Below are 14,186 nucleotides of genomic sequence, written 5' to 3' on the forward strand. Positions count from 1 at the left end.
TAACTTCTGATAACAACTTCAGTCTGTACAAATATCAGAATTTAAGCAGTTGTAGATCTTGACTTGGCTTCATCTTCTGATCTCTTTGATGTCAGGAGTTGTTCTGAGATAGTTCTTCAACAAACATTTCTCAGCATATCTAAGTTCATCAATCATCCTCCTTTTAGCATCTTTAAGCTCTGCAGTATCTTCACTAATTTGAAATATTGCAGCCCTGAGATCATTAATCTTAGCTTTTCTTATATCCTGATCCAGTCTGATCAATATGCTTTATCAGACTCAAGATTGAATTCCACAGCCCTGTAACCCAGAAAGGTAGTTATAATCTTAGCAGTGTTGGGCTTCATTTCAACTATATCACCCTTGTGATCTCTGTACTTTGGAAGATATGTGCTGTCAGACTTAACATAATAAAGCCTTTTCTGTCTCTGAATCTGATCCTTCAAATAGTTTACAGCACTTTCTGTTAATCTGTCATTCACTTGAAGTAAGAACAGTATATGCTCCAGTTCTTCAAAATACTTCAATGGAATGGCATTTTGCCTTATATGATAAACCCTACCATCTGTCATGAAGTACAACAAGATGTGTTCTTTCAAGTAGGTATGGTAAACCATTTGTACAGATTCCAGTTGATTCAATCTCTCAGGAGTTGCTCCAATACCTGGTTAACTCAAGGAAGTTGGATCATTGGTAGTGTTCTGTATTCTTCTTTCATCAGCACTTCCCAATCCAGTTTTATCTCTTGCTTCCTTTCCAGTAACTACTCTTGCTTCAAAACCACTTGCAGCAGTCTTCAAAGGTTGAGTCTGTTTTGCTTTAGTGAATCCTGGTAGAAGTGTCTTTGATTTATCTTCTGATATCAAGTTAACTTGATCTATGTCAGAGGTTACTTGCTTCTTCGGAATATCAGAACTTACTATCTCTTGACTCTGAACAACTTGAGCCATGTCAGAGGTTGTCTTAAAAACTTTTCTTGAAATCAGAGCAAGATCATCCTTTTCATCAGTGATTTCTTCATTCTCAGGAGGCACATAAACCTTGTTAGGTTCACCAACTTTTTCCTTACCCTTGGATCTTGGATCTATCTGCGGTTGTGATTTAGCCAATGTTGCTTCAGTATTTGTCCTTTCTTTTATCACAATGCCTTTGAGTTTTGGAAGTGTCTTTTTACCAGAAGCTTCAGATTTAGATGTGACTTTTTCTGATTTAAGTCTGGCTTCTTCTTCCATTAAACTCTCCAAGTCCATTCCTAGATTTTCCTGAAGAAATAACTTTCTTGACATTTCTTCATCAAGATCTAAAAGTTCATCAGAACTTATCCTTTTACCAGTAGCAGAACTAATTCTTTTTCCAGTATCAGAACTTGTCCTGTGACTTGTGATTTCAGCTTTTCTTGATGAGAAACCTCTACCTTGACTATGACCTCTACCCATTCCAGGGTTTCCATGATCATCCTTTTCATCATCCTTCCAGGAAACCAAACTCTAATTATATTAAAATATCTACATATATAAATAAAATACGAACAAAATATCTCTTAGAATTACGTGTTAAACTTAAAAACATAACATTATCTAGTATTTTTAGTAAAAATAAAATAAAAACGGAACTCCAATTTGAGTTTTCCTTCAAAACCAAACATCAACATGTGTTTTGGCGTGCATAAAAGAACAAAAAATAATATTAAAAAACGGAGCACACATATACATTTTGAAGGTTGAAAAATTAGAAAAAAATATATAAAATGGAATGCACAATTGCGTTTTCTTTTAAGAAGAAAAATAGAAAGCGAGACTCCGTTTTGAAATGATATTTGGAATCATATTTTTTAAATTAACATTTGGGACTATTATTTCTCAAATAGTGACATTTTAGCCCAACACCCAAAAATTATATATATAATCCAATTTAGAATTAGGAATACTTAAAAAATGGTGAATAATAATATAATTTTGGAAATTAATATTAATAGGCCTAAAGTTACACACTTGCACCTGTTTACAAAACAGTTCGATTCATTATGAGTAGTGCTTGAGATACCTAATTGGATATAAAAAAGATTTCAAATAATATGTTATAGTTGATGTGTTGCACATACTATTTTAATCAATGCTCTTAATGTGAATAAAGAGTAATGTGAGGTCTACAGAATTGACTATAGAAAATATGCATATAATGATGGGGTACCATCACGTGAGACCTATATTTTGTCAAATTTAAAGCAGATTTCATTAATGACTTGAAAGAGATTCAATCGGGATAAACCCCCAACTAATCATGCAACTAGGTTGAAAAACAAATAGAGCTAAATAATTAGCTGTTTTATTTCCGGATTGCTTAACAAATTGAATACAGATATTCTGAAAATTAGAAATGAAGGTTATGGTTTCCCGGACAATACAGCACACATCTCCCCTGAAAATAGTAGTTTTACAATTGACCCTCACATTAATTCGATTGATATTGCAATGTTCAGAGGACCCAGTTGCAACAACTAAGTTTAGAGGCCTCGTGTTATGAACAAATATTTTTTGTGAGAGGCGAGCTCATGTGATTTTCACCAACGTTCCAAACGCACCCCAACTATTTACCTGCCGAACACCAGCTATAGACCTGCCGAAAGTATTGTTGATGCGAGATATCCTGATCTTCCAATACACCATCCAATTCATTTTCAAAAACAACTACCACATCGCACAAAACGAGACACATCGCATAAAACGAGACAATCAAACACACAAATAATAACTTAAACAGAACAAAACGAAAAAAATCCAAAATTCAAAAATCTCGGAATAACACCAAATTGTAATATGTTGTTAGACCAGAGATTTTGAATCCAAAAACTGAATTTTATTATAAAATCTAATCTATTACCTTAATAGATCGGAAAACTAAAGTAAAGAACTGTAATGAATTTTTCGAGTTTTGTAAAACAAATCTAGATTTTATTAATGAAAAAGTGAATTAAAGGAGAAGATGAAGATGAATATAGATATAGAGATGGGTTAAAAGGGTGAAAACGAAGATAGGGCGGCTATGGTTAAGTGAAATTGGGGAGGCCGACTGAGATTTTTTTTATTGACGTAGTACTTATTGTTTCGTTGCATAACTGCGTCGTGAGACCTATATGAATTACATTGTCGACCACTATCTTTTTTAAATCCACTCCACTCTAATTTATATTATTTTTCTTTTAGTTTCACCTTTTTCCCTTAAATTTATACAACATATATTTTTTCTTTTCTTATTTTAGTATGATTATAAAAATTTGAATTTCAATTTGGTAAAAACTTTTTTTTACTTCTTTTACTTTAGTATGATTATATAATTGATTATAGCTTCTTTTACTCTTAAATTTTTTTTTATAAAATTTTAATATTATTTGATTTGTAAATTTAATGTGACAAAAAACCTTCACATTATATTTTTAAATATAGGTTTGATATTTCAGTATAAAAAAATTTACTTACAATATTTACAAAAATATAATACTTGTTAACTGTTACTAATCACCATATTTATGATTTAATGCTATACGTAAGTTTTTTTATCAACAGTTTATTTTAGCCAATTTTGTTAGGCTCTTTTAATATAATATATAATTGTAAAATTATGTTTTATAATATCATGTTATATATTTAACGTCTATTTATATTAGGCTTTTTATTTAAGTATTTGCAAGTTCATAATAAATATAATCCGTCTATTTTAAATTATCATAAATTTCTAATATAGATAATATATAAATAATAATAATATAAATTAAATAATAAAATATATATTAGTAAAAATAAGATAAAATATACTAAAAGTCAATACACAATAAAAAGTAAATACATATATAAATAAATGAAACTGAAAAAAGAACTCTAAATTGAATTAGAGTCTGAATTGTTAAGTGTCAGCTAGCACCACATCCCTACATATTTTCTGTAGGCAATTATGTGCATTGGTGATGAATAAATAGGGTTCATCTTTTTTAATTACATCACACCCAATTATTAAGAAATGACACGTGGGTGGGGGGATGCCACGTGTCAAACTGGAGGTACTCTTAGCATTTTCCCTGGCATTATTACACCTTTGCAATTGACCTATTTCCTACGAATTGACCTTTTTTTTACATGCGAAATATTGGTTTATTCATCGAATGTTATGTAAAGTTGAACTAAGCTGCAGCCTCCTGCTCACATTTTTCGCTGAATTGATAAGAATCAATTACGCTATGCACTCATTTCATTTACTCAAGAGAACAACCTTAGCATACCGTGTGCTGAAAAAGACGAACCGTTTTAGAATTTTTAAACTGATCGCTACACTAGTTTTGTTTCGAATCCTTTTATAACTATATTATGCCTTGGTTTTCCCAGCATATTTGAACGTCTACTTCACTAATGTATCGTCACTTGCTGCAGTATGCACTTCCTAGACATCTTGTCCATGTTTTAGATAAATCTGAACAACATAAATTAACAAACTTGATTAATCAGGGTAATCATGTTTCGTAAAACATCCAAGCAAATTTACAAAATTACAAACCACTGCCAATTAGATCAGAGAAGCGATAATATTATTATGCAGACAAACAAAAGGTAAAATCCTAGATCAACTTGCACACAACTACTGAAACAATCACAAGAAACACTGCCACTTCACTAGAGGCCTAGAACACAACCTACAGACGGAAACAAACTAAGAAACAATACACAACGTACAAAACAAACAAAGCTAGCTGATGCTTAGTTATGTAGACACATGCCTCGGCTACTTAAGATTTAGTTCTGAACTTGGACTGATCGATGTCAATGCCTTCTTCTTCGGCACGCTCAGCTCCAGATTTGTCTTTAGTAGTAAGACCACCCATGCGCCCCATCTGCTCGTACCCTTCACTTCCCATCTGTTCTCTCCTTGTCTCTCCGCCTTTCGTCCCCATCTCATGATATCCTTCTGTTCCCAGCTGCCCCTTCCTTGTTTGCCCTCCTTTGCTCCTTCCTACATATAATAAACACATAACAAACTCAACAATCACACACGCATGGCGGAACCAGAATTTTAAAAAAACCGCCAGGCTCTAAATATGTAATATTATAGGATTTGTACCTTCAGCAAGATGTTCCTGTGCTTCAAGGCTTTTGCCACCTGTGCCACCTGGAACAACAGTTTCTCCTTGCTTTGCCCTGGCATCAAGCTCTGACCTTTTTTCCTGTCCTGAAGCCATAGTACTCCTTTTCTTCTTTTTGTTACAACTTGTACACACTCTAAATGTTTGTATTTTTTTTGTTTTTGTTAACGTTGGATATTTACAGCACAAAGACTGCCAAATATAAATTTATATGCAGTTAGGGTTGGGGGGGGTGATCGACACGTGTTATAGTAGAGAAAGGAATGACCAACACGTGTAGATGATGAAGGAAGGTGTCTTGTAGTACGGAGAGTGAAAATTTATTATCACGTGACACGTTGTTAGTTATGATCGCAACGGACTGCCTAAGTGACACGTTGCCCTGCATCAGAACTACTGAAATAATACGAGTTACGGAGGATTCTAGCTTGTTCTTATACCTTCGTTTATCATGAAAAAAATGCCATGAATACATTTTCATTTAAGTGTTGTCTTGACAAAAATAAATAAAAATCGTTTATAAGATATATATTGAAGATTAACTTTTTAACTTTTGATTATTGTGAAGAATCATCACAATATTTCAAAATTTTCAGCAATGTTATTCATTGCAAATTTGAAACTTTAATTAATCCTTACCAGGACATTAGTTCAGGACAATTAATATTATGAAATTCGACAAAAAAGTGACAATCAAAGATAATTTTAGCGTTATGATTCCGGTCGTTTACAAAAATATTAACCTTCTAATGACGCAAATGGCGATCAGTATTAAACTCTTTGAGATATTAATATCATTTTTTGAGTTCGTTCTCTTATGAATATACAGGTTTCGCTCTTACTTGCGACGACGAATCGCCTACATGGATACCTCATTTTCGGAATTAAGATTCGTCGTGTTGTTTAATGAAATCCCTCCGTTTCAAAATATATATATACTATTGAAAAATAATATTGTATATATTAAAAAAAGTGAATATTTATGAAAAATAATACTGCATATATTAAGAAAAGTGAATATTTATAAATGAATTGTAATAATTGATTATAAAATGTGAAATGAGACTAATCTTTAAAATATAAATAAAAAATATGAATAAGATTTATCAATTACTCCATTTGACAATGCGTAATCAGTATTATTAAATAATATTTATTCACAATACTTCGTTGTGATTTGCGTAACAGGTTAAAAATGAATATAATACCCCATTTCAGATTGTGTATTATTTCAGATTGTGTATTAGGTAATACCCCTCTGTGACTTGCGTATTCAATCGGTCATAATTGACAAAAATTCCGAAATCGGTAATTTTTATTAATATTTATAAAAAATGGTTAAAGTGGGCCTTTACCCACTAGAGTCGGGTGGCTATAATTTCGTTTTTTTTAAAGTGTGAACACAAAAGTACTCACTACTATGAGTTTAATTTAATTGTTAGTATTTTTGTGCTAATGAGGAAAGTTCATTTTTATTTATATGTAAAAATCCAATAAGTCATATTATGTAGATTTTAGGTGTCCTCGTTAGAGATGCACAAAAGGCCTATCAGACCGGATTTTGACCGAACTTTTAAAAACTGAGGCTTTGATGGGGTCGGGATTTTCGGGCTTTAACTTTGACCGGGTCGGCCGGGCTTTTCGAAAATGTCAGAGTCTGTTTGGGGTCTCGAGGGCTTTTTTCGGGCCGAATCGGATCGGACCGAGTTTTTTTCTAATTTAAATCGAATCGAGTTTTATTAGAGATTCTGAAGACTACATAGGTTAGCGAATAGATCATCGTAAAAATATATTGGTTTGCATTAAATATTTTATAAAAATATTATTTCGTCGAAAACATTTAAGTGCGGCAAAAAAACATGTTTATATGATAATATGTTTTATCAATGTTATCCAAAGATATGTACTTACTATATCTTTTTCATTAATCATGCAATAAACTATATAAATAATATTATTAATCACGAATATTCAAATAAATATGTGTTTAAAATATTATTTATATTTATAGTAAATGTAAATTCATAAATATATAAGAAAATATATTAGAATACTAAGATTTTAAACGGGGTTTTTCAGGTTTTTAATTGGGCCGGGCCAAAGACCGGACCAGGCTGAAACCCGGAGTTTTAACCAGACCGTGCTTTTAACCAGGCCGTACTTTGCCTAAAAATATAGGGTCCGTCGAGGTCTTCAACCCGGGTCGAGACTGGACCGAATTTGACCGGGTTTTGATCGAATCGAACAGGCCCAAATTTTTTGTGCATATCTAGTCGTCATGTACACGTAACAAAAACTCAGCTTCTTCGTGTCCTCGTTTACGGACAACAAAAATTGAAGTTTAAATTTGTGAATCCTGGCCTTTATAACCAGGCGTGGGATAAGCAAGTTTTATTTAACACCGTTATTACTCTTCTTAAAATTCTTTTCAGACAACGAAATGATTACTTTCAATTTTTTTGTTAAAAGTAACAAAGCGTTAATTTTGCCGCCTCTAAAATTTTTTCGGGATTTTTTTAATATATATATATTTTAATAATAAAATTATTAATTACTTTTGTAAATTATATAATTTATATCATTTAAATTTTAAATTTTAAATTATAAAATACTTTATAAATACTATCATAAATCACTTCTTTAACGTATAGTTAAATTTTATAAATCAAAATTAATTGTTTATTTTATATAAAGTATATGTTACTTTTTAATATTTTAATCCTTTTCAAATAATTAAAAATTTATTATGTTATAAAAATATCATAAATATCTCTAATAAATACCCTATTAACTATATGTGTTAGACAAATGTTGCAATTTAAACCATTAATTTCTTCTTTTTTAATAAATATTATTTTTAACATTTAATTATGAGAAACATATAAATTAAACAATATGTAAATATTGTAAAATGATCCATATATATCAACTAATTACTGGCTTGTTAAATTTTATAAAGCGTTCAATTTTATCAATATAATATTATAAATCACTACACTAATATTATTAACATCTAAAAATAAAGAACATATATATTTCAATTATTATTTCATTTATATATAAATAATTATTAATTAGTTATATTAAAAAATCATCTTTATATATATATATGTCATTTTGGTAACACACTATAACTTAACATCAAAAAAGAGGGGTTGCGATAAATATTTGTTTAGAAGGCTGTTGGAAAATAATCTTAAACTTATTTTTATTTGTAGTAAATTAATAATGTTTTCTTATTTGATTTGTTCAGTTGACGACTTAATCTTGCTGTTAGTGGAGAAATTGTAGTACTGATAATAAGTGGCAGAGGATTAGTAGGAGTTGTTAGGCCCATTACTAGTTTTCTTGATCATGATGAAAAAAATCGAAGAACATGAGCAGTGAAAATATCATGGCACAAGTGATCGCGAAATAAATTTTAGTTTAGAATTATGGGTGATTATGTGCACCACGGGGAGAAGTTCTCCAAAGTGTTTTTGATGAGATGTGCATCAAAATTGATGGTGGTGAGAAGTGCATCACAGAAGAAGAGAAGTGTTTCGTAAGTTTAAGATTGGGGGGGGGGGTTGTTGGAAATTAATCTTATACTTATTTTTATTTGTAGTAAATTAATAATGTTTTCTTATTTGATTTATTCAGTTGACGACTTAGTCATGCTCACTACAAGAAAAATGTCAATAGACATCAGACATTAGACATCAGTTGCCAATACCACTGATGTTAAAAGATTTAATAACATTACCCCATATTAATCTGATGTCTATATTGTTTCAAGACATCGGTTATTTTACAACCGATGTCTAAATTGCCAAAAAAAATTCAAAGCGCGCCCACTTTAATATATTTCCCACTTAGTCAAAATTTTCCCATTTATTCCAAAATTTCACCCCGCCTTAACCAATTTTTTTCTTCCCCCCAATTTTTTCCTTCTTTCTCTTACTCACCCACTTTCTCTCGCTCACCTCTCTCTTGATTCTGTGCTCACCTTCACTCACCACCACCCTCTCTCCCTCATTTATGCTCACCTCTCACCTCTACTCATCTTACCTCCCCCCTCCCTGTCTCTCTCTTCGCTCTGTACTCTCTACTTTCCTTCTCAATATTGGTAATAAGATAAGCTTGCTAAGCTTATCTTGTTAGAAACTCAAATAGTTAAGCTCGAATCGAACTTCTCTTCTCTGCGTGAAAGATTAACCGAATCAAACTTTATAAATTAAGAGTTTTTTAAATCAAAACCCTAATTTTGTAAATTGGAAATTTTTCAAATTGAAACCCTAATTTACTTTATGATGTTTTCATTAATTTCAATGTATTTTGAAGTTACTAATTAATTTCAATTTGTTGTGTACAAGACCTTTATTGCATACGACTGGGATTCAAATATTTAGGTATGAATTTTAATTTAAAGATTTATAATATTTGTGGACTGAGATTTGAATTGGTTGTGTTATACTTGTTTATGCTTATGTGTTTGTATTTTTAGTTTGTTAAAAGTGCAATGACTTCTATGTTTTGAGGACCGGAAAAGGGTTTGGAGTGTGTATTTGTGAATGTTGATTATTGCCTATTTGCTATAAATAATTCGTGATTTTATTTGGAACTTAATAGCGAAACCTGAATAATATGTGTCTACTTGGTACTTAACTAAAGTGTAGTTTGTTTGTTGCTTTGTGAACAAAAACTTTTGATCGGTTATCATTTTTGTTAGTGTATCTGTAAGTTAAAGGAATTGGTGATATCATTATGTACGAAATAAAATGCTTGTAAGTTAAAGAATTTTGTATTTTGGTTTTTTCTGTACTATCTTTTCAGCTGTTGAGTTTGGTAAATTTTTCAGTGGATATCAACATAGTCTACCGGAAAGATAGTTGCAAATCATCTTGTATTGGTACTTGCTGTAGTCAGATGAAAGCATAAATCTAATAGCAAAAAAGTAAAAACTATTAAAAACAAAATGTTACCTCCTGATTTTATTCACTACAAGGTTCATTTTATTATCTTTGTAATGTCAAATGATAGAGGGTATAATGCTAATTGATGGGCTAAATATATAACTTATTTCATCAGAAGAAGAGGCGGCAAGTTAGTAGAAGTTCCTCTATCTTCTATTTATTTATTATTAATTATGAAAAGAAGTTGGTATAAATAACTAAACAGAAAATATGTACAACATTATCTTGTAGTGAATCCTTAAATAGTTAAATATGTAATTAGATGTGTTTTATAAACTACATTAACAAAATATTTGCATCATAAAAATAACTATCACTTTAGATCCTTTATCTTATTATGATTTATGCCTTGTTGTTTCAGGTGAAATATGCAGAATTGACTATTGATGCTTTTATAATGTTGTCATGTTTGGAATGGGAACCCAATGGGTCTTTTTATCAAAAGATACATGCTCAACCACTGCAACATGGTGCCTTGGTTGATCAGTCTGGGACCTCTGGACTTATCAACATAAATCTTTTGGCGGATATGACAGATCCTACTCTGCCTCCTAATTCAAGGAAGGCTGTTCTTTATCGGCCAACTGTGACTCAGTTGATAGTTGTAAGTGTCATGAACTTATAAATGTGTTATAATTATTTTTTAAAGTGTTTGGATTTTGGAAAGATTTATACTTATATTATTTGTATTTTATGATGATTGAGTTTACAAGGAGCCATTTTATGGCTCTACTGGTTTTTCTCGTAACTGTTAGTTTTTTCTCTTTTTGGGTCTTAAAAACCTACTTGGTAAAAGCTGATGACATATAGTACTACAGGATTAAAGCTCTTCTATAGTATTTGATTCTATGTGCATGGTGTTAAAGCTGAATCAGGCACATAGACTAAGTAAAAAAGACGTGATGATTATATAACACTTCTTGCTACCTGCTTATTATAAAATTTTTATTTTTGTGAAATGTAATATTACTGCTAACCATTTGCTTTGTGAAATAAAGGCGTGTTCTTGTCCCCATCTTGCAGCCATTGAATTTTTGATTATTTTGCTTCTTACAAGTTTCTTTCTATTGAAGCCTGGAAGACAGTGTTATTCTCCTTTTAACCTTATTCTTACTGCTTCCTAAAATAATTTGCGTACTATATAGGATGGGATCTCTGTATTCCAGTAAGTCGGACTAGATTTTTTTAGTTTTCTTTAGGATGTTATTAGTACATTTTCGTTCCATTTGAGAGATTTTCATTCTGTAATTAAGCCTGTCATTCAGTTGTCCCCTGCTCACATGTTTCCAGTTGTTTTAGCCCGGTCCACTAAAGCGAGACATTCAAACCTTTTCAATGTTTTAAACTATCTATTGCTGTAGAACTATTTTCACTTTTCACTTATATCAATTAGAAGGAAATGATGGAACTTGTCTGAGTTTAAAGCTTAGCATGTGCATGACGGAAACATCACAGAACTTGACAACTATTTCAGTGCTTTCCAATTCTTTTTCTGTCTATTAACACTTTTTTTTAATATTTGATTTGTATCGAAGTATAGGGGCAGGGCATCTAGCACTAGAAGCACCTTTGACACAGCTTGAGCTCTCCTTGATGCTCTTTGGTATTTATAAATAGTGATGTACAACTTCAAGTGATTCACGATAGGACTAGCGAGGAACCAATAATTGTTGACAATTAACTGAATAATCACAAAGTTTCTAACCATGATTACACTTTACTGAATGTGGAATACAGTGCTATGGCCTATGTGTATGACTAAAAGTTTGTGCTCTCTGTAGTAGAAGAGCTGTGAGCTTGGATCTAAATATGTTGGTAATTTCCTTTTCATTTTTATTGCAATAGGGTTTTTTTCAGTATTGGTAGCTGATAACTTTTATTCAGTGCACTCAAAACTCTTCTATTTACACAACACAGTTTGAACAAAGCTCACTCTTCGAACAATTTCTAGTTTCTTTATATAAGAATCATTCTGATCTCAATCTATGCATAAAACTGATTTTTAGATCCATCACAACCTTAATATTTAATGATCCAGTGATATATTATTTAATATTTTCGTTTGGACTTAAATTTCTTCAACTAAGCTGTATGTCATTTTTATAGATTCAATACCATATAATAGTATAGTACTCAGTTTTCTGGTTACTGTTTAAGAATTTTAGTTAATTTTTCTTCATTTTCCCTGGTATATCCTTTAAAAGAGAATGTGGTGCCTCAAGATTGATATTTTCTCCTTTTTTACTTTCTGTAAAGTAGATGAACTTTGTAATTTGCAACTTGTTTAGTTTTTCTAAAACCTTTAGTTTAGATTTATGAGATTGATTTATATAGACATCTGAGATCTTTTGGGTCATTAGTTTTTTTTCTTTTTTGACTGCCTGACTAGAATGTAGAGTACTTAATGCTCAATCATATTCGTATAGTGTCCGCACTCGTGGATGGTGACAGAGTACTTGCAGACCATTTTGCCATCGTTATGCTTCGTAATGGACTTATCCTTTTATATGTATCCTCTGATCCCTATCTTCATTTTCTTAGCAATTCCATATTTATTCTGAATGGTGCTTAACTATGTGCAGTACGCTCAACAAAATTTTTCCAAATGATCTCCAAAAAAGGGAATTACATTATCAGGTATACGCAGTTGCCTTGCTTGTAGTCTATTGCACTGAACACATTCACAAGTAAGACATTTAGTTCGATTGGCATGTTGGCCTCTGTATCGCAGCGATTATTGTTGTCAATTTGAGTATTATTGAGGGATGATAAATCTTTCCAGGCCGATATGGTTTAGGGCTATAATAACTGGTCTACGCACACTTCCTTTTATTCTAAAGTAGATTGGTGGCAGAATCTAAGTACTACATATTTGCTTCTCAATATGAGCAACTACCTATCTGTACCATAAGGCAAAACTGCAAAAGAGAAATTTAGACAAGAAATTCAATCTTTTGGACGAAAACCACATTGGTACATTGAAACAGAATATGAAAATCAATAACAAAATGAAGTGATTGGATACAAATCTTTTCACCTCCCTGCATATATGATGTACCGAGCAAAGGAGTTGGACTATTTACTTTGTGGTCGGAGAGAATTATGGGAGGTAATTCCTTTTGTTATTCTTTGGTAACTATGTACGTAAGCATGTATTTACAGTATGACACATACTTAAATTTGAAGTTTCTTCTGTGCAGATGGAGACCTTGGCAGATCACATAAAGTTTCACCATGGTGATACTGTAAAAAGTCCTCCAATTATCAATGTATGTGTCCTTTAAATAACCCCAAACCGTATCCTTATGTTAGCACAATTGAAACTGTAATATGTTTTATTGTGATTTTCATTAGTTACTTGAGGTTATGGGGGAATTCACCCCAGAGCAGCAGCGAGCTTTCTGTCAATTTGTGACTGGTGCACAAATTGCTTTCACCCTAATGAGATCAGGACTGGAACTTACCGCCAGCTCTTTCACCCTGAATAGTTGATCAATGGAAAAGAGGATGATGCTAACAACTTTGCTCGTGGGCATTACACAAGTAATTTTTGTTACTTTGATCTCTGCTTGGACTATATCAGAAAACTTGCTGACAACTTCACTGGGTTGCAAGGGTTTCTTTATTTCAATGCTGTTGGAGGTGGCACTGGATCCGGGTTTGGATCCCTGTTTTTGGAGCGTCGATCTGTTGAAATTTAATACAATGCTACAACTGATGACAATAAAATTACTAATGATTAATATTGGCCTTATATGCACTAAGGTCAATAGCTGTTAGTTTGGTTTTGAATGATTCTGTAATAAAACTAGATACTTGATATTTATGTTGCTAAATATAAGTGTTTAGTTAGTTCATTGCTTAAATACATTTATTGAATAAATACTGATGTCAAAAAAACAATTGTACATCACTTTTAATGAATAAATACTGATGTCAAAAAAACAATTGTACATCACTTTAATATATAAATACTGATGTCTCAAATGCAATTGTACATCACTTTTAGTGAAAAAAACCTATGTAAATAGTTGATGTAAATCTTTTTTTCCTAAAAAACTGATGTCAAAGTATGACATGTTCAAGTCTAAAAGGAACATAAA

General features: G+C 31.6%; 1 protein-coding gene across 1 annotated transcript; it reads right to left on the bottom strand.

Moving 5' to 3' along the window:
* Window positions 1-4,554: 4,554 nt before the first annotated feature.
* LOC141689376 (carrot ABA-induced in somatic embryos 3) lies at window positions 4,555-5,316 on the bottom strand. The gene is made up of 2 exons (XM_074493649.1): window positions 5,107-5,316; window positions 4,555-4,998 (listed from the first exon to the last, which is right to left on the bottom strand). Exons 1-2 carry the CDS (start codon window positions 5,222-5,224, stop codon window positions 4,775-4,777), a joined length of 342 nt encoding a protein of 113 aa, XP_074349750.1. The 5' UTR covers window positions 5,225-5,316; the 3' UTR covers window positions 4,555-4,774.
* Window positions 5,317-14,186: the final 8,870 nt, after the last annotated feature.

Source organism: Apium graveolens, chromosome 10, assembly GCF_009905375.1.
Source record: "Apium graveolens cultivar Ventura chromosome 10, ASM990537v1, whole genome shotgun sequence".
Taxonomy (NCBI): domain Eukaryota; kingdom Viridiplantae; phylum Streptophyta; class Magnoliopsida; order Apiales; family Apiaceae; genus Apium; species Apium graveolens.

Excerpts from the sequence above, each read along its gene's own strand:
- LOC141689376 (XM_074493649.1), bottom strand. The coding sequence starts at position 5,224 with ATGGCTTCAGGACAGGAAAAAAGGTCAGAGCTTGATGCCAGGGCAAAG. Across the intron at positions 4,999-5,106 it reads ACAGGAACATCTTGCTGAAG|GAAGGAGCAAAGGAGGGCAA; the intron begins GTACAAATCCTA and ends TATTATATGTAG.